General features: G+C 41.2%; 1 protein-coding gene across 2 annotated transcripts; it reads left to right on the forward strand.

Annotated features, from left to right (window-relative positions):
* The first annotated feature begins 4,897 nt into the window (after positions 1–4,897).
* LOC124607356 (zinc finger protein 319-like) lies at positions 4,898–14,483 on the forward strand. Of its 2 annotated transcripts, XR_006978818.1 has the most exons (3): positions 4,898–10,804; positions 13,450–13,678; positions 14,122–14,483. XR_006978818.1 is itself a non-coding variant. In XM_047139658.1 (2 exons), exons 1-2 carry the CDS (start codon positions 13,455–13,457, stop codon positions 14,147–14,149), a joined length of 252 nt encoding a protein of 83 aa, XP_046995614.1. In that variant the 5' UTR covers positions 13,052–13,454; the 3' UTR covers positions 14,150–14,483. The 2 variants fall into 2 exon arrangements, 1 of the variants encoding a protein (XP_046995614.1); XM_047139658.1 differs by lacking the exon at positions 4,898–10,804 and having other exon boundaries at positions 13,052–13,678.
* Positions 14,484–18,881: the final 4,398 nt, after the last annotated feature.

Here is an 18,881-nt window from a genome sequence, read left to right on the forward strand (position 1 = left end):
ATACTTTCTGCCTGTTCATTTACTCTCGTGAGCAATAGTTTTGACAGCACCTTGTATCCGACCTCTAGTAGTGATATTCCTCTATAGTTGTTTGCATCTCTCTTGTCCCCCTTCGTATGTCTTGGTACTACAATTACATTCTTCCATCCTTCTGGCAACTTCTTTGTTCACCAGATCTGCGCCCCATCTCGTGGTCGTGCGGTAGCGTTCTCGCTTCCCACGCCCGGGTTCCCGGGTTCGATTCCCGGCGGGGTCAGGGATTTTCTCTGCCTCGTGATGGCTGGGTGTTTTGTGATGTCCTTAGGTTAGTTAGGTTTAAGTAGTTCTAAGTTCTAGGGGACTGATGACCATAGATGTTAAGTCCCATAGTGCTCAGAGCCAACCAGATCTGCTGAATTATGTTGGTCATGTTGTCTATTGCTTTGTTGCCTCCCCACTTTTTTATCATCTGGGCTGCTTACCATCTTCTCCAGTTGCCTTATTAGTCTTTAGATCGCTTATGGCTTGTGCGACTTCATCCCTGGTTGGAGGACGTGACTCTCTCTCTTGTGTGTCAGTCCCCAGTTCCAGCTCTTCTTGAGGTAGTTCACAGTTCAGCAGGTCGTGAAAGTGCTCTGCAAAAATCTGACAGTTCTCCTTCACACTGACAGCCAGCTCCCCTTTCTTATCTCTTATAAACAGTTCTCTACCCTTGTATCCAATCAGACTCTTTTTGAATTTCCCAAAACAGTGTCTGCTGTTGTTTTCCCTGAAGTTGGTCTCAATCTCATCCAGTTCCTGCTTCATCTTTTGTCTTCTCGTCCGTCTTATTGTTCGAGCAGCTTCCTTTCTTGCTCCTAAGGAAACTTCCCATTTTTCCGGGTCCTTCTTGCTGCTCCAGTCTCTCCAGGCTTTCCTCTGAGTCTCTACCGCTTCCTCACATTCCTTGTTCCACCACCAATGCTTCCTTTCCCCATAGTTCAGCCTGTTTCACCATATTTCGCTTCATGTCGTCCCATTCATTGAATGATTCAATTCCTTCCTCATATCTGGATTGATTGTGTCTTAATTTGCCTCTGTATACATTTATGTTTTCTGTTCTTCTATTCGTGTGTGGCAGTCTGTCCCTGTCTGGAATCCAACGGCACTTAACTTCTATAAGATAGTGATCCGATTCTATTCTTGTGTTCTTTCTGACCTTTGTGTTCACGATCTCTTTAGCATTTGTCCAGCTGATTGCTATGTGGTCAATTTGTTATTCCCCAAGGTGGGTGCATGGATTTGCCCATGTCTTTTTCTTACACGGTTTGGCCCTGAAGTGTGTTGTCATCAATCTCATTTTGTGCTCTCGACACAGTTCAATTAGTCGTTCTCCATTTTTATTTGTCTGCTGGTGTGCAGGGTACTTGCCCACTACTCCTTTATGTTGCTTCTTTCTTCCAGTCTGTACATTATAATCTTCTACGAGTATCTTTACATGCCTATATGGTATGTTTTTCAGTGTATCATCTAGCTCTTCCCAGAAACTATCTGCAACTTTCTTGTCTTTCCTGTTTTTGTCATTTGTAGGTGCATGTGCATTTATTATTGTATACTTTTTGTTCCCTGCTTGAAATGTCAGTGTTGATATCCTTTCTGACCTGCTCTTCATTTCAGTTATGCCATCCTCATTTCTCTTGTCTACTATGAACCCTGTACCAAAGCATCTAGGTGCATGTCTTTCCTTTCCCACTTTAACTCCTGGTTTCCCCTTCAGTATTATGAAGCCTTCTGACTCCACTGTATCTTCATCAGTGTGTCTTGTTTCTTGCATTGCTGATATTTCAATGCTTCTCTCTTTCATCTCATTTATTACCTGTTTAAGTTTACCAGTCTTAATCATTGTCTGTACATTTATGGTTCCAATTCTGAAAGTCTTTTTAGTTTTAATCTTCTTTTAGGTTCTTGGGAGCTCCGACTCTTCTGTTATGCACTTTTTGGCAGATCCCCCAGAATCCGAATGCCCGCTTGCGTTGACCTTGCTCAACGGGGGATTGTCCCCCTAGGGTAATCTTGATTCCATAGTGCGATCCATTCCATGAGCTAAAAAATGTTTTTGATGGGACAGCTCATGTTCGTCCAGTTATACGACTGTAGTTGTTAGCCCCAGAAGATGGGTTCAGGCCGCCCCTGACATGGGGACACAGACGCCTTTGGTAGCTGCCCCTAACATGGAGTACAGCCGCTACCTGATTTGTTTCAGTGGCTCTTCCACTCTCTCTGCCATTGGGAAGCGACGTTCCTTTTCCGCCTTCGAGACTGTTGACTGGGCTTCGCCTGTAACCCTAGGTAGGTGCCCTAACTGGGTGCTACCATCCGGAGCCAGATGGACCCAGGTTTTTTTACGAGGTTGTTACTCCTCCCCCTCCTCCTTCCCCATGGCTTGTGAGCTGGGGCACCGGGCTTGGAACTGGCAATGGCAGAGTTCGATTGCGAAAATTGAGTGTCACAAATAAATTTCTGATATCTTGCCACATATTAATTGATTCCTTTCTCCCTTTATTTGATTATAGGCTCATTTATTGATGTCCCTTTGATTAATAACCATGTTACTGATACTTAGTGTTTTTTGAATGTACATCAAGCTTGACACCCCCCAGGGGGCTCACATCTCTTTTGTGAGTACGTGCTTGGCCACCACGGGGCCCCAGCCCTTGCAGTGCTACTTCCCTTTCTATGCTGCAAGTCTATCTTTCTCCTATTCTGGTTTTTCCTCTCTACCTTTCTGTTGGATGGTCTTCTTGGTGCCAATTGTGCTTGGACCTGGTTTGTGTTTTGGACCTTCATTTTCTTACCTTCTACAACATTTTGTTATTAATTGTATGGTCCCCTTGTTGCTGGATTTCCCTTGCTACTTCTTTTCTAAATTTCACAGAAGTGCACGTCATGCATGGAAGGCTGCCCAGTGTGGTGTATATTCCAAAATTTTGCCTTTTTCTCTTTCTACCCTTCTTTCTTGTAATGGCTACCACCCAGTAGTCACACCATTGTGCTGGGGAGGGGGGGGGGGGGGGGGGGGAGGAGGTCGCATTGTCAAGTGGGTAGCCCCCACACAGGGATCACACTGTTGGTGCCTGATTTGCTGAAAGCTCCCCACACAAGCCTTGTGCCTCCCCCCCCCCCCCCCCCCCCCAATCTGGGTCAGTGGCATGAAACCTTTCCCTGTTCACCAGATTGCACCGTTTTAAAACGTGAAAAGAAAATCGAGGAATACAAGACCCTTGGCCACCTCGCATATCAAGAGGCCAAGAAGAAATGCAGTCACCTACTTTGTATGCATGTAACAGTGAAATCTCCTACTACTATGAAACAATGAAATCTCCTACTAATATGTTGACATTGCCTTCTTTAGTGACTGCGCCATCACCCTCTGTGCCGTCTATGTCAGGCCTCGGGGCTGTCCTACTGCTTCTCCCACACACCCCTTAGGGATCATCGACTCCCTATCCTCTGGAGATGACAGTCCCCAGAGAAGCAGCATCCTACTCCAGCACCCCTTACCAGGAAGGGGTCCTTTGGGACACTCCCTTCCAAGAGCTCTACTGCCCTGCAGCTGGATGCCAACAGGTGGCTGTAGGAGCCAAAAGTTGCAGGTTGTAGGACTTGATCTTCCTCCTTTGTCCCAGAATATGGGGCAGACAAGTCCTCGCAGAAGTCTAAATCATCTAAGGACAGAAAGTTGTCCTCCAAAAGCAGGGAGATTCTGATGGCTCCCATGCCATTACACTTCACATGTTCCACCTCTGTACCCAAGGCAGTATTCCTGTTGGCACCTATAGCTCCAGCAACCTCCCCCCCCCCCCCCCCCCCCCCCCCCCCACCACCACCACACGCACACACACATGCCTTGATTCGAAACAAATGTGTATTGATTGAATATCTTCACAGCCAGTGGCAACAGGCAGCACTGAGGCATGGCGTGCCTCCTCGGTCCCTTCACACCCCAACAGGATACTGGTAGCTTGATGCAATGGGACTGTAGCAGTTTTTTTCACCAAGTGGCTGAACTACATCATCTTTTATTCACTTCCCCTGTTTTTTGTGTGACCCTCCAGGAAACTTGTTTCCCAGCAATGAGGACCCCCCCCTCCATGGCGGTGGGGGCTATTTTAAGAATTGCACTGACAATGAAAGAGCATCAGGTGGTGTTTGTGTGTGTGTTCATTCTGTACTCTGTCTACTGCAAACAAGTGCCTCTCAACAAGACTTTGTAAGCTGTGACCGTTCATGTGAAGAAGTCTGTAGAATTTACCTTCTAATACCTGTATCTCCCTTCTGACAATGAAACGTCCCAAAATGTTTTGTCTGCGTGGTTTTCTCAGTCCCCCCCCCTCCACCCCCTCCTCTTTCCACCCTTCCTAATACTGGGTTACTTCAATGCCCATAACCCTTTGTCAAGTGGAACAATGACACTGGCCGTGGTAAAGTTGTCGAAAACTTTTTCGCTGAGCTCAGTCTGTGACTTTTGAATACTGATGTTACCATACACTTCAGTGTGACATATGGGTCATATTCGGCCGCTGACCTTTCTATTTGTAGCCCAGGTCTTCTCCCATCCATCCATTGGAGAGTCCATGATCACATTTGCAACAGTGATCATTTTCCGATTGTTTTGACCCTGCTCGAAAGTCTCTCTCCAAAGCTGACAGGGTGCTTTCACAACAGCCATTGCCCTCAGCACAACTGCAGCCATTCTATTCGCAGCTGAGACTTAGCGATCCCCTCTTCCTTGGGTGCCCCTGTTGGAAGACAGTATCTTTGTTGGAAGACAGTATCTTGGTGGACCTCTGAAATCGCTGCAACCATTGGCGGTTGCAGGCAAGTTCTCCAGTGTAAATAATAATAATAATAATAATAATAATAATAATAATCCATCATGGAAGCAATTCATTGCCTTTAAATGGCTCCATGCTCAGGTCCACCACCTCACAAAATGACAGAAACAAGGATGCTGGGAGCAGGGTGTGGAAACCATTGGACCACATAGCCCCCCTTTGCAGGTTTGGGTGAGGATTTGATGCCTCTATGGATACCAGTAGGCCGTTGGTGTACCTGGTATCTCTATGAATGATGATGTCTACACTGATCCAGACACTGTTGCCAAACATTCTGCTTTTCATTATGCATGAGCCTCTGCACCTGATAATTATCACCCTGTATTTTGTACCTTCGTCATCTGTAGCGGGTAGAGTGACTTCCTACACCATTTCCTGTATGTCTTGTGGTGCCCTGACATGGGTCCAGGGCCACACTGCATCCACAGCCAAACACTCAATCAATCATCAATAATGGATTAACTTCTCATGGTCAGGGTTCATAGTCATGTAGAACATTTTAAAGGAGATTATATTTGCTGTTGACTGTAGAAATTATTTATTTCACAATTGCAATTTTGGCTTTGGGCCATTTTCAATTGGGATTTCAAAAGATTTTGCGTACTGTATTTCTGCAATGAAAAGGCTTGTTTTTGACGATGTCATGTATAGATGTCGGAGAATTTGAAAGTCCGACATGTGCTGAAGCAAAATCTTTTGCAGTGCCATTTGAAAATGGCTCAAAACCCAAAATTGCAACTGCGAAACAAATAATTTCTACAGTTATCAGCAAATATGATGTCCTTTAAAAAGTTCTACATGACTGCGAACCATGACCACCTTATTGGTGAATTGCCAGCATCACATCCTTGCCTTTTCAACCATAACAGGATGAGTTCCCTAATCAGTGGCCAGAAAGTGTGATTTTATCATCCCCTTGATATGGACAGTTATCGCCCAATTAACATCACCAATGTTCTCATGAATGTTCTCTGCAAGTTGCTCGATTGTATGGTGATGTGATGGCTGTGTTGGTACCTTGTGTCAGGGGTCTTCAGGTGCCATCTGAGAGCAGTTTTCGCCAAGGCCATTCTCCTGTTGACAGTTTGGTATGCCTAGAGTCTGATATTCTGTCAGCTTATGCCTGGTACTGACATCTTATTGCTGTCTTCCTTTGACTGACATAGGACTTACAAGATGACATGTCATCACCACATCCCTTCTATCCTCCATGTGTGGGTCTCCAGGGTCAACTCCTGATTTTTGTCTCAAACTTCTTGCCTTACTATACTTTCTGGGTTCGACAGCATTCCCCATATACAAGAAAATAGGGTCCCCAAGACTCTGTATAGCGTGTGTCCCTTTTTATAATGGTTATCAATGGTCTTGCTTCAGCTGTGGGGTCTGCAGTGTCACCTTCCTCGTATGCTGATGACTTTTGCATCCACTATTGCTCCTGAACTGTAGGTGTTGTTGAATGCCAACTGCAGGGTGCTGTTCAAATGTGCAGTCCTCGGCTGTCACCCATGGCTTCTGGTTTTCTGCCGCAAAGATGTGTCATGCACTTCTGTTGCTGTCGTTCTGTCTATCCCCAACCTGAAATCTACTCCAAAGACCAAATGCTCAGTGTGGTGTAGTCTTATCATTTTTTCGGACTGGTCATCAGTGCCTGGTTAATGTGGCTTCCTCATCTTCCCCAACTTAAGGAAATGTGCTGGTCACACCTTAACACTCATCGCTGTCTCTGTTACACCATCTGTGGTGAAGACTGTTCTACACTTTTGGGTTCTAAAAGGCTCTGATTCTTTCACATCCTGATTATGGAAGCCTGGCATCATCTTCAGCATTTCAGACACTGGCTGGACCCGATATACCATTATGGTTTCCAACTTGCAACAGGTAGCTTTTGGACTAGCCCTGTGAACAGCCTGGTCACAGAGCTGGCGTCATCAGCTACTGCTCAACTGAGCATCTGAACTACCGTGTACTTTTTCCTGTTAAGGAGCTTGACCTCCCATAACAGAGGTCATGGTTTGGCATCATGATTGCAGTTCGCATACAAAATCTCTGCCCTGAACTCCATCTTTCTCCACTGTTGCTTCGTGTCAGGGAGCAATCACATGCAGGGTGTGTAACCCATACTCAAATCTGCCTTGGCCTCTCCTATGGACTAAAAGACTGTATAGACCCTTTGGTTTCTCATAACCTGTTCCTGGATGTCCTCAGTGCGTTTCCAGGCTCAGACGTGGTGTATACTAATGGTTCTAAAGTCAGTGGGTGAACCAGTTTTGCCTACACTTATGCAAGATGCAGTGAACTACACCTATGCTGAGTGGATGCAGTGTACTGACTGTGGAATTGGTGACCATTGCTCGAGGCCTGAACCACATTCATTCTTGCACTGGCAAGCTGTTCTTAATCAGCAGTGACTCCGTGAGTAGTCTTCAGGCTGTCGACCAGTGCTACCCTCAACACTCATTGGTTGTCATTATCCAGGATCTCCTGTATAATCTCCACCATGCTGGATGGTCAGACATCTTTGTATGGGCCCCTGGTCACATTGGGATCCTTGGGAATGAACATGCTGACTGGATGGCTAAATTGGCTACCAGGATGCCAACTTTGGAGGTGGGGGTAGCGGAACCAGACCTTCAGTTGACTCCATGCTGACAGTTGTTGGAGACTAGGAATCAATTGTCACATCATTGGTACAAAGTCAACTGCCATATCTTCCCTAAATTTAAGCCTTTTTCTTTTCTGTTAAAATTATTGTGATGTTTATAAATCTCTATGGCTTTTCTGTACATAGATGCATAATAATGCTATGTCATAACTAGCATGCTTTTCTCACTACATTTTAATTCATGATCACCATCGTCAAAAACATGTTCTGCTACAGCCGATTTGTCAGTGATTCCCAGGTGACAGTTTCGTTTTCGTTTGGTTAGGCGGATATTAACACTTCTTTTCATTGTTCCAATATAAACTTCAGTAGGGGTTCCAATAGCACTCACTATTGGTCTCAGTGGGACAGAAGGCGTATGCACCTTAGGTAGCCCATAAAATCTAGGATGGTATGCTTCCTTTTTTTTGCAAGGGTATTTTTTATCATCTGTAGGAATGGAAGACTTTTTTTTATTAAATGATTGGTAGCTGTTAACACTTTTGTTGTAGGATCCTTTTTCAACTTTTTATAAGTGGTAGGCTCCAAAACATCACTGATCTTCGTATGGTTGCCTTCACTCTTCAAGTGCTATTGGAGTGCTATTAGATCCACTCCTCAAGAGTTGGCTAGACATCTCACCTTCTTTTTACAACTGTATGTTGGAAAAACTGACCATCATATTAAGAAGTCTATGCACTTTATTGAAAAATTGAAGGAGATTACTGTCAGTCCAAGTAATGTTCTTGTCAGTTTTGATTTGGTATCCCTGCTCACCATGGTTCTGATTAACGAAGCTCTTTCTTACGTGGCTGATAAGTTTCCCACTGTTACGGTATCTTTGTTTTGACATTCCCTATCCATGATTATTTTCAGTATAATTATGAGTTCTGTGAGCAGATTGAAGGAGTGACAATGGAAAGCCCTCTAAGTCCAGTTGCTAATCTTTTTATGGAATTTTTTGAACAGCAGGCGCTGCAGTCAGCCAATAAAAGTCCTCTGAAGTGGTATTGATGTTGTGGATGATGCTTTTGTGATATCACAATGAAGAGGAATTGAATGGTTTCTTGGTGCATTTAAATAGTGTCAGAGAGCAATGGACAGCTTAATTTTTTGAATGTTTCAGTAATTAAAAGGGCAGATTGGACCTTAGGCCATAAAGTATATAGGAAAGATACACGTACCGACCATTACCTCCATAACGATTTGAACCATCATCCCAGGCAGAAGAGAGGTGTTATTAAAACTTTGATGGACAAGGCTAATGAAATCTGTGAGCCAGTTTATTTGCATGAGAAACTAGATCATTTGCAAACAGCTTGTAAGAAAAATGGATACACTGATAATGAGATAGGCTGAGCACTCCATCGCAGAAGAAAAGTGTCCAAAAACATGGAACAACAACAACAACAACAACAACAACAACAGCAGCAGCAGCAGCAGCAACCATCGACTGGGAAAATTTTTCTTCCATTTATCCACAATATTATGGACCGTATTGGGAAAGTTATGGCCCAAGTTTTCTAAGTTGAAACAATCTTTAGACACACCAAGAAGATTTATAAACATCACAATAATTTTAACAGAAAAGAAGAAGCCTTAAAGTTAGATAAGATATGGCTGCCAACTTTGACTGTCAGAGATAGTTTCACTGGTGACAGCATGTGACAAGTGAGGGTACCCTCTATGCACTCTACATAAACGGGACCTCTGCAGTCCACAGTCCAGGAGCCAGTTGTTGACTCACCTTGAAAGATGTTGCCTGCAGCTAGCAACGAAACATCAGGAAGAATTTCTACTGTTCAACCATGGCATCTTAGCCCAGAAGTTTTAATTAATTAGAGAATCTACTGTCCTGGCCACCTTTTGGTGAAACTTTAAATATATTGATGCAATAACGCTGGTGCTAGCAGACGACACCAGAGCAGTTGATTTGGTTTAATTTTTTACTTGTGAGTTTAGTTTTTCATTCTCTCTGTGTCATACAGCACATTAGCCTCATTGGCTGCGTGAGGGATTGGAGGGATGCCCCCATCACCTGCTCCGAACCGAGGGTCCTACAGCTGCCCTTGCTCAGTGGTCCATCCTAGCTCATGCCCTTTTCACCTTTTTAAATCATGTTATTCTTTCACATCTATTGTCGGTTGACAGACTTGACGTAATTGTTCTCTTTCCTGAGATTTTATCTTGTCCATGTAGCTAGTTTACTTGTGGTTATAGAGGGTATGGCAGCACCATTCGGGTGCAGAGGACTTGTTTCTAGCTGCATAATGTGTTACTGGGTCTCCAGCTGCTTTCTAGGCAGGGCAACTCTTCCACCTTCACCCTTTTACCCCTCTCTCACTTCTACTTGTTTCTGACTCTTTATTCTCAGATACAGTCGAGCCCATTGTGATTTGTCTTTTGTGTCCTTCCTCTCTGATTCCCAGATTGTCACACAAAGGATTAAGGGAGTAGTGACCTCATGGTTTGGTTCCTTTAACCCCACCCACCCATCCGTCCATCCATCCACACATCTATCCATCCATCCATCAACCTTAACACTATTTGCTGTAAGTAGCAGCCTTAAATTAAAGATATGGTGAAGTTATATGAAGTTATGGTTGAGATACCACAAATGAAGATCATGTGAATATGAGTTCACAGTTCACTGGTACATGACTGCTTGGTGATGAAACATGTTTCTTACACATTACGTTGGCAGCAAGCATGACAAACATTCATCAAGATCTACATGTTGCTTCCTGTCTAGCTGGATGTTTTGAAGGGCACATAGTGTACCAGTATCATTTTAGCTCCTATCGATTCCATCCTCATAATGTGTGCAGGAAGAATGATTTTTGTCTTCTTCTGTATAAGTACAAATTTTCCTGGCATTACTGTCGTGGATATTATCTGAACTGTATGTGGAAGAAGGTAGTTTGGCAAATTCAATTATTTTGTGTTGTTTTCCAAATATCACAGATTGTTGTTTCACCAACATTATAAATCAGTGCCAGATTCTACTTATCAGTGTTGCCTTCTTCAAGTTTGTGTATTATTTACAGTTTCTGCTGTATCATGATAACAACACATTTTTGCTTTTAAGACTGTGTGTAGCAATAACAGAAACCAAATGACTACAGTATCCACCGCAACAGTACAGTCCAGTACTTGATGTGTTTGAACAGCACATCGTTTACTACACTCATGTTGTAACATGACATTATCCTTCCAGGTAGAAGAAAAATTTTCAGCACCCAGCAGCTAAAAAAAAGGAAGGAAGAAAGTTGGGAGAAATAGGCCACATATAATCCGCTCGCAGCTAATAGTGAGTTTACTATATACCTGAGTACACAAAAAGTTTTATTTTCTCTTTTACTGGTGTTTTTGGTGTGTTTTGTAAGATGCAGTTGATGCAGAGTTGCCAGTCAATTACAATCCTAGCTTGAATCCCTATTCAACAGTTTTTGATAGAACTGGACTGTAATGACAACTGAACTTACTTCAGAAAAGTTAACTGACAATTTCTCAACAAGATCGCCATATGCATCCAAATCCGCCACTGTTTTCAGTTTATTGTCAGTAAATCCTTCTTCAAAGTAATGATTAATTTGTTAATTATGTAATTAATTATTCATTGAAGTGGTTCACGCAAATACACTGTCAGCAGTATGTCTAATTGCTGTTTTTGTGGTTATTATTATGTATAGACAAATAATGTTGAATTGTTGCTATCAAACGTTTTCACAGTTTTGAAGGGGGAAGATGAGTCTTAACATTCTGTTGATGGTTCATCATCAGGGTGAAGTACAAGCTTTAATTGGGGAAGAAAATCAGCAACATCCTTTTCAAGGAACATTCTCAGCATTTAGTGTAAAGGATATTAGCAACCACAGAAAATTTAGATTGGGATGATTGGACAAGGATTAGAAACTCCTGTTCTCCTGAATGCCAGTCTGGTCTCATATCCACTGTGGCAATTCACTCGATACTGTTACTTTTTGGGAGTTCAGGGAATTCATTCTGGATATGACATCCATTAATACATGAGAATGCAAGCACAGTCTCGTATATACAATGGCTCTTCACTCAGTAAAACTACTTGCAGAGGGGTCAGAGAATTATTTCTGGGTGTGGTATTCATTAATGCATGGAGAAGTGTTTCTTGACATTTTTCCAGTGGACAGGATATACCATCATCTTTCTGGTGTGCATGTTGCATGTTAAAATTTCTTCTTCTGATATATTTGCAGACAACCTTGCAGCCATCTTCAGTAGGAGTCAATGATAGAATTACAACCACTTGGCACAATTCTTTGGGATAAATGTGCCTACATCAAAGATAAGACTGTCAGTGTCAGTCACAGACAAAACTTTATGCTTCTAAGAATGAGGCATAGAAGGTGTCAAGTCAGTAAATCCACAGTGCTATTCAATTATGTGGTTAATTATTAAAATGGATTGCATGTGTTAGAATACCATGAGGTGAAGACTCAGAAGAATAATTACTCTGATTGCGCAATTTTGGTTTTGCGCAAAGTATGTTTAACGTGTGTGCAGTGCCCTCAGAATGTGAAAGAAGAAGGGTCAGTCCCAACAAAACATGACAAGGTATCAGTGTAGGACACCATACAAATGACCCTGCAACACCAAATAATGTAAAATCAAGTTGTTCAATAAACAAAAACCACTGATGGTGGCACAGAGGTGCCAAAACATGTTTGGGTAACAAGAAAATACAGTGTTTTGCATAAAAGGCGGAACCCATATCCAATAATTTTAACTGCGAACACAGAAAAAAATACAAGAACTGCAAAATCCAAAAGATGAATAATTTTCTATTGGTTAATATGAATTTTTAAATGTGAAAATTTGATCACTATATATTAATGGATTGAGACTAATTGCTGTTAAGGGAATGATCTTTCCTAAAATGTAATTTGTCTCAATAATCAATAGGTAAGTCTTGGACGCACATAGAGAATTGAGACTTTGTTGCGATTCTGAGAAGGGGAGATTCTTGTTCATCAGGAGTTTTTAAATATGGCTTGTCCATCATGTTTTTGTATGGAATTTATTTTTGGAAAAGAATTTGGGTACCTTTGCGGTCAGTGTCAACAAACATTATCGAATGAATAAGTAATGCTGTAATTTATTACCTATTTTTTCCATTAACGGCTTATAATTTTTACATATGTTTGCACAGTTTTTCCTTTTAATTTGTTTTAATTTTTACAAATTTGAGGTGTAGTGATGCTAATTTTTATTTTATAGACTATCATTATAAAAGAAAATGAAGTAATCTTGGTGATGTTGTTATAACACAAATCTGGATGCTATTTACAAGAATCAATGTATTAAATGTGATTGCATATATCGTGAGAAACCACATTGTAGATATAAGCTACAAGCGCAATAATTATTGTTGCAATGTTGGCATTTCTTTTGAGATTTAATTTTCATTTCTGTTATTTTATAGGTGCTGCAGTTTCCAAAATTAATTTCTAATTAAATTCCTTATTTATCTCCTTTATACAAAGCATACAGGCATCATTAAGTAATTAGACCCATATACATGCCATTATTCGGTCACAAATGTATTCAAACTTGAGTGCATTCCTGCATTTCTAAAATATGTATTCAAATTATTTGTAGTTATCTGTGGATCAAAATGTTGGAGCTATAATGTCAGATACTGATTTTGTGTAATGATAAATGCATTTCACTTGGTCATTTAGGCTGTAGTAACAGGAGAAACAGGGAAACCTTGTTCCTGACGGACTGCACTTACATTTCAGAATTCAGTATATTGTTAGTGTTGAATATAAAATTTGAAATAAGTGCCACTCATGTGCAGCATTTACACAGACTATATTATTTGAGGCTTATAGAGTGCTTATGTATCCATTATACAGTAGGAGAATACCTCCAGGTGTTCTGTGATGGTGTAATACAGGATAATCAATTTTGTAGGCCAGATGCTAACTGTTCCACACATACAAAGCTGGGCTGCTCCAGACAGCAATTGGAATCAGCAGTATTCATGCCCTAATTGCTTCAAAGTATATCGCTGGATGATCTCATTGCGCAGACATATGAGATTAGAATGTGGAAAAGAGGGAAACCTTTGTTGCTCCATCTGCAGTCGTCGCTTCAAGCATAAGCATCACCTTGTTAATCACTTAGGTGTTCACAGACGCAGGTGGGAATAGCCACTTCTTGTTTATGCTGACAGAGAACCCCACACATTCTCTGCTCTATTCTTCTTTTTTGTTCTTTGTATCTTTGTATTATCGTTTCTTACAAGTAGCTTTGATGTTATGTATCATTTCTGACATTTACATCCAGTGTGCCTTGAGTAATAACTTCTGTATCATTTCACTCAATTGATACTGTGAAAGCAATGAACCAGTGGTTTTTTTTTTTTTTTTTTTTTTTAAAGATAATTAAAAGAAAGAGAGCGGCTTACACTTCGAACAAATACTTGACTGAGATGATTCAAATCACAGTTTGTATGAAACAAGGAGTGATCATTCCTTTCACAGATATACAACATATTAAATGTACATGTTTAAAACTCAAGTAAAGCTTTTGTTAGTATTAGAAAATTTATAGAATTTTACTGACATTTAGTTTTTCATTTAGGGATTACATGGCCAGTGGAAGCAGTTAACTGGTCTGAAAATTGTGTGGAGGGCTCTGATGAAAGAATTGGTTTAGAGGCAAGATTTGTGTGCAGTAACTGCGGAAAATATTATCACCTGAATACTTCTCTCCAACGCCATCTGCGTGTAGAATGTGGACAAGAAGGAAGACATGCATGTTTCTCATGTGGTCGCAAATTTAAGCATAGGTTTACTCTCGCAACGCATGTAAGAAGAAACATCTGTGACAGATTCAGGAACTTACAGTGAAATAAGAGCAATTTTGACTGTAAAAGGATTTTACAGTGTGATTGCAAGCATTTCAATAAATCAATATCGCATATGAGGCATTTTGTTGAGTCAGTTTGTGTGTTATTTTCGTAGTTAAGCACATCATTTTACTTACCATTGATTGAGAGCAAAGTATGCTGTACATATATAAATTAAACCTTATTCTTCAGAAAGTGTAAATTATTCATCACTGTTTAATTGTAACTGATGAACTCCTGTGATTTTGGATAAATGAATTTGGAAGAGAAGTGTGATATTGTTGAACACACAAGAGAGTGTGAGAATAACCCTAATCTTCTGATATTCAACCATCGCACTTCAATAACAAATGTTCTTTCTTTTATGAATGTCATACAAGTTCACACAACAGTAGAATGCTAAACATGATGACATGATCACAAACCAGACATTCTTGTTTGTATGTTTCTTTAATATGTTGTTGATTACTTACCACTAAGGATATCATTGAATCATCTGCAGCAATGGCCAGTCGCAATGAATGTGCACTCATTCACACTTTCTATTGCAGACCTTCCATCAAAAAACTTAACAATTCAAATGTATAAAATCATAGAGGTGTAGCTATGATCAGCTGCTTTTTCTGACAACATTAATAGCAAACTATCACTATTGATCTGAATCTGATTGTTACATGGTAAAGGTACTTATTATGATACAGCATTTGCCATCGAAATGAGCATAAGTAAATGTCTTTCAGAGTCAGTGGGAAGGCTACAACTAATAGGAATACTATTCTACTGTTATTCGATCATCACTATGAACTAATAAGTAGATATACTCATTGCTGTCAAAAGATGACAGGTAATATGTAGCATATTAATTGAATTAATCAACCTCCACTGGTGTGTTTTTACAAACAGAATACAAATATTTAGATAATTCATGGGAACTGCTTAAAAGATACAATTTTAATTTAGTTTTCAATTTATGAAGTATCCTACCACTTCTTTGTGTGCAACTTGCTAAAGCCTCTTCATTAGAATAAAGCTTGTTTGTTTGTGCAGAGTTCTTATGAAAATAATGTTCATAAATTGTATTGTGTTAATCTATGACATTTAATTTGAAATGAACTATGTTGTTTGTTATGAGTAACATTGATGAGCATATTTGTCAGACACGCATTTAAAAATCCCAAGATTCATGAAAATATTTCTGCACCATGCTTGATTATTTACTGTACATAATATTCTTATCAACAATGTTACAAGAAGGATAGATTGCTACTCACCATATAGAGGGTAGAATAGTGGGTAGGATATTCCTCATTGCAGGGCATGACGAGAGAGAATTGAAATTGTGGCAGAGAATGTGATCCAGTTTCTCCAGTCCTGGGCAGTACTGAGTCACGAGGGGAATGCTCCTTTGTGGCCAGACGGTGGCTATGTGGGGGGGTAGTTGGTGACAGGAGAGACAAGACACAGGGGTTCCGTTTCTGTAATAGTTGGTGGGTAACTTTGGTCTATGAATGCCCCTGTGAGACCTTTGGTGTACTTTGAGAGGGGCTGCTAATCACTGCAGATGTGACAAAAGATAGTGCCTTGGCCTGGCCATTATCCTTCCCAACTTCCCCATAGCGGTATTCTGCCAACCACCAAATGTTTGCAATATCCTTGTCCACCCGTACTCCACCTGTACTCCCAGCACCTTTCCCCATGGCTCATATCTCTGCAATAAACCTAGATGCAAGACCTGTCCCATACAACCCCCCCCCCCCCTCCTCCTCCACCACCACCACCACCACCACCACCACCACCACCTACTCCAATCCTATCACAGACGTCTCCTGTCCTACTAAAGGCAGAACTACCTGTGATAGTAGTCTTGTGGTCTACAAACTATGTGTAGAAAGCTGTCAGTCTGCATTAATAGCCGCCGATGAACTGTGTCGAAGACAGCTGGACCACCCGAATGCTAAACATGTGGCCCGACACAATGTGCTTCTCAGTGACTGCTTCACAGCCTACATCATTTAGATCCTTCCTACCAACACCAGCTTTTCTGAACTGTGCAAATGGGTACTCTCCCAGCAATATATCCTGTGTTGTTGTAACCCTTCTCCACTCTGGTCTCAACCTTTGCTAGTCCCTGTCCTCCACTTACCTATCCCCTTCCCTGCTCCCACTCCAGCACAATACAGCCTTCTATTTCACCAACACTCTCACTAGTGCTTTTCCCTCTCTCTACTTTTCCACTCCCCCTTGCCCCTCCCCCCCCCCCCTCCCGCACACCCTTCCCCACTTCTCCACTCCCCCCCCTCTCCCTCCCGCACCCCCATCCCCATCCAGACCTTCCGACTGCAGATAGTAGCCCCTATTCTGTCCCCTTGATGTGCCTTTATGCTCCCACAAGCAGCACTATCCTTTCCCCCATGCCACCTTGTTATCCTTTCCCCCAAGCCAGCCGGCCGGTGTGGCCGAGCGGTTCTAGGCGCTTCAGTCTGGAACCGCGCGACCACTACGGTCGCAGGTTCGAATCCTGCCTTGGGAATTGATATGTGTTATGTCCTTAGGTTAGTTAGGTTTAAGTAGTTCTAAGTTCTAGGGGACTGATGACCGCAGATGTTAAGTCCCATAGTGCTCAGAGCCATTTGAACCAACCCCCAAGCCACCCTGCTATCCCTCCCTTCCCACACCATCTCTCCTCCTTAGCCCCTCAGTCAAATTGCTGCTCGCATCAGGTACAACTACGACTCAGTCTGGCCACAGCGGCCAGAGATAGTGGTGGCCAGAGATAGTGGTCATGTGTGTGAGAGTTGTGCATGTGTGACTGTGTGTGTGTTTTCTGCTTCAGAAGGAAGTCTTTTGGCTGAAAGCTAAAAATGTATAGCTGTCTTTTTACTGTGCCTGTTTGCAACTCATTGTTTCCTCTATGAGACAAGTAGCAGTCTATCCTTTTTGATAATATAATGTAAATGGATACATAAAAAAAATCTACTCACCAAGCAGTGGCAAGGGAACTGTACCCCTTTCCTTAAACCTCTCCAGTCCTTTCCCTTCATCCCTCTTTCTTCCCCTTTGACTCTTCTGCCAGAAGGAGCTGCTGGTTCCAAAAGCTTGTAAACGTTAAATCCTTATGTGTGTGTTCCCCTGCCGCCGCTTGGTGAGTAGATTTTTTATCTATCCATTTACATTATAGTCTGTCCTTGTCATAATATTGTTGTTGTTCCATCCTGGAATTTCCATTGTTTAATGTTCTTATTACTTATTCTTGTAGAATAAATTTTTTGTGCCCATTGCATCATTGTCCCCAGAAGGTAATTTTGCAATATACCAATGAGTGAAAAATTTAAGAATATGCTAATATATTTATCAGATAGTCCACACAATGAAAAATATTTCCCACATGCAGATCATTTTTTTCAGGTTATAGATATGATGGTTTCATTTTAATGTGTTATCTACTCGAACACAAAAAAATTTAACACATTGAATTTCTTCTTGTAAAACAACAACAGTGCTTAGCACAAATAAATTTTATTGTCAGATAGGATGTGTGTAATTTTTGTGAGATTTAATGATACACTGGTTTACTGTAAACTTCTTACTATGATTGTAGCCTGGTATAGTTGAATTCAAGATTTTTATGCATCATCAGTGGGCAGTGTACTATTTTTTTCTTTTTTAAAATGTTTACTGTTGACTCTGCAAGTAATCTGTGCAAGTCAAGAACGTTAGCAGATGAAATGTGGTATCATATTGAATGCTAAACTACATTTTCTTCCAAGTCAAGAATAGTCTTACCTATTTGTTGCAGCATGTCCCTAGGACAAACTGTTTTCCATTTTGAATGCAATACTTCAACCATGCAAATAGATTGCCATTGGTATGGACATCACTTAGGTTATCTAGCAAAATTTTGTGATGATAACTCTTATAAACACTTCATCTGAAGATGAAATATGGCATCCATTGTAAAAGAGCCTATTTGGACACAAGCTGAAAAGTGGTCTGTTTTTACTAAAAGTCACATGTGCAAAGCATTTTTTAATCCTTGAGCATGTGCGCTGTTCTCTATAACATAAACAGGTGTGTGATGTACTTTGTATACATGTCAAGAATAGCTGTCTGTTTTTACCAAGGTAATCATGTATGAGGAATATCAGAATTCATCTTAGTTACTTTATTTAAACCAAATCACTTTTTAATTAAATAATAATAAAGTGTTTCCCACAGTAATGGCCAGCTCTAATCATTAAACAGAAAAGATGCATTTGATCGCAGCCAACCGTTTATTCGATTGCTAATTATCTCGTAAACAGTTTCCTTGTTGTGGGATCGTGCTGCTATTTACATTACTACTGCTCTCTGGGGCATATGACAACACATCACATTGTTAGTTGAAGCAATAATGAAGGAATACATATGAGCTCACAGTTATAAAACAACAGTGGAGCGGTACAAGACTGTGTTATTTGTAGTTGGTGCAGCACTCTTCATACTTAGGCATGCC

Source organism: Schistocerca americana, chromosome 3 (assembly GCF_021461395.2).
Source record: "Schistocerca americana isolate TAMUIC-IGC-003095 chromosome 3, iqSchAmer2.1, whole genome shotgun sequence".
Lineage (NCBI taxonomy): Eukaryota > Metazoa > Arthropoda > Insecta > Orthoptera > Acrididae > Schistocerca > Schistocerca americana.

Bases quoted from the DNA above. Each gene is read 5' to 3' on its own strand.
- LOC124607356 (XM_047139658.1), top strand. From the start codon at position 13,455: ATGCTAACTGTTCCACACATACAAAGCTGGGCTGCTCCAGACAGCAAT. The intron at 13,679-14,121 runs GTGGGAATAGCC...TTTTTCATTTAG, and splicing joins TTAGGTGTTCACAGACGCAG to GGATTACATGGCCAGTGGAA.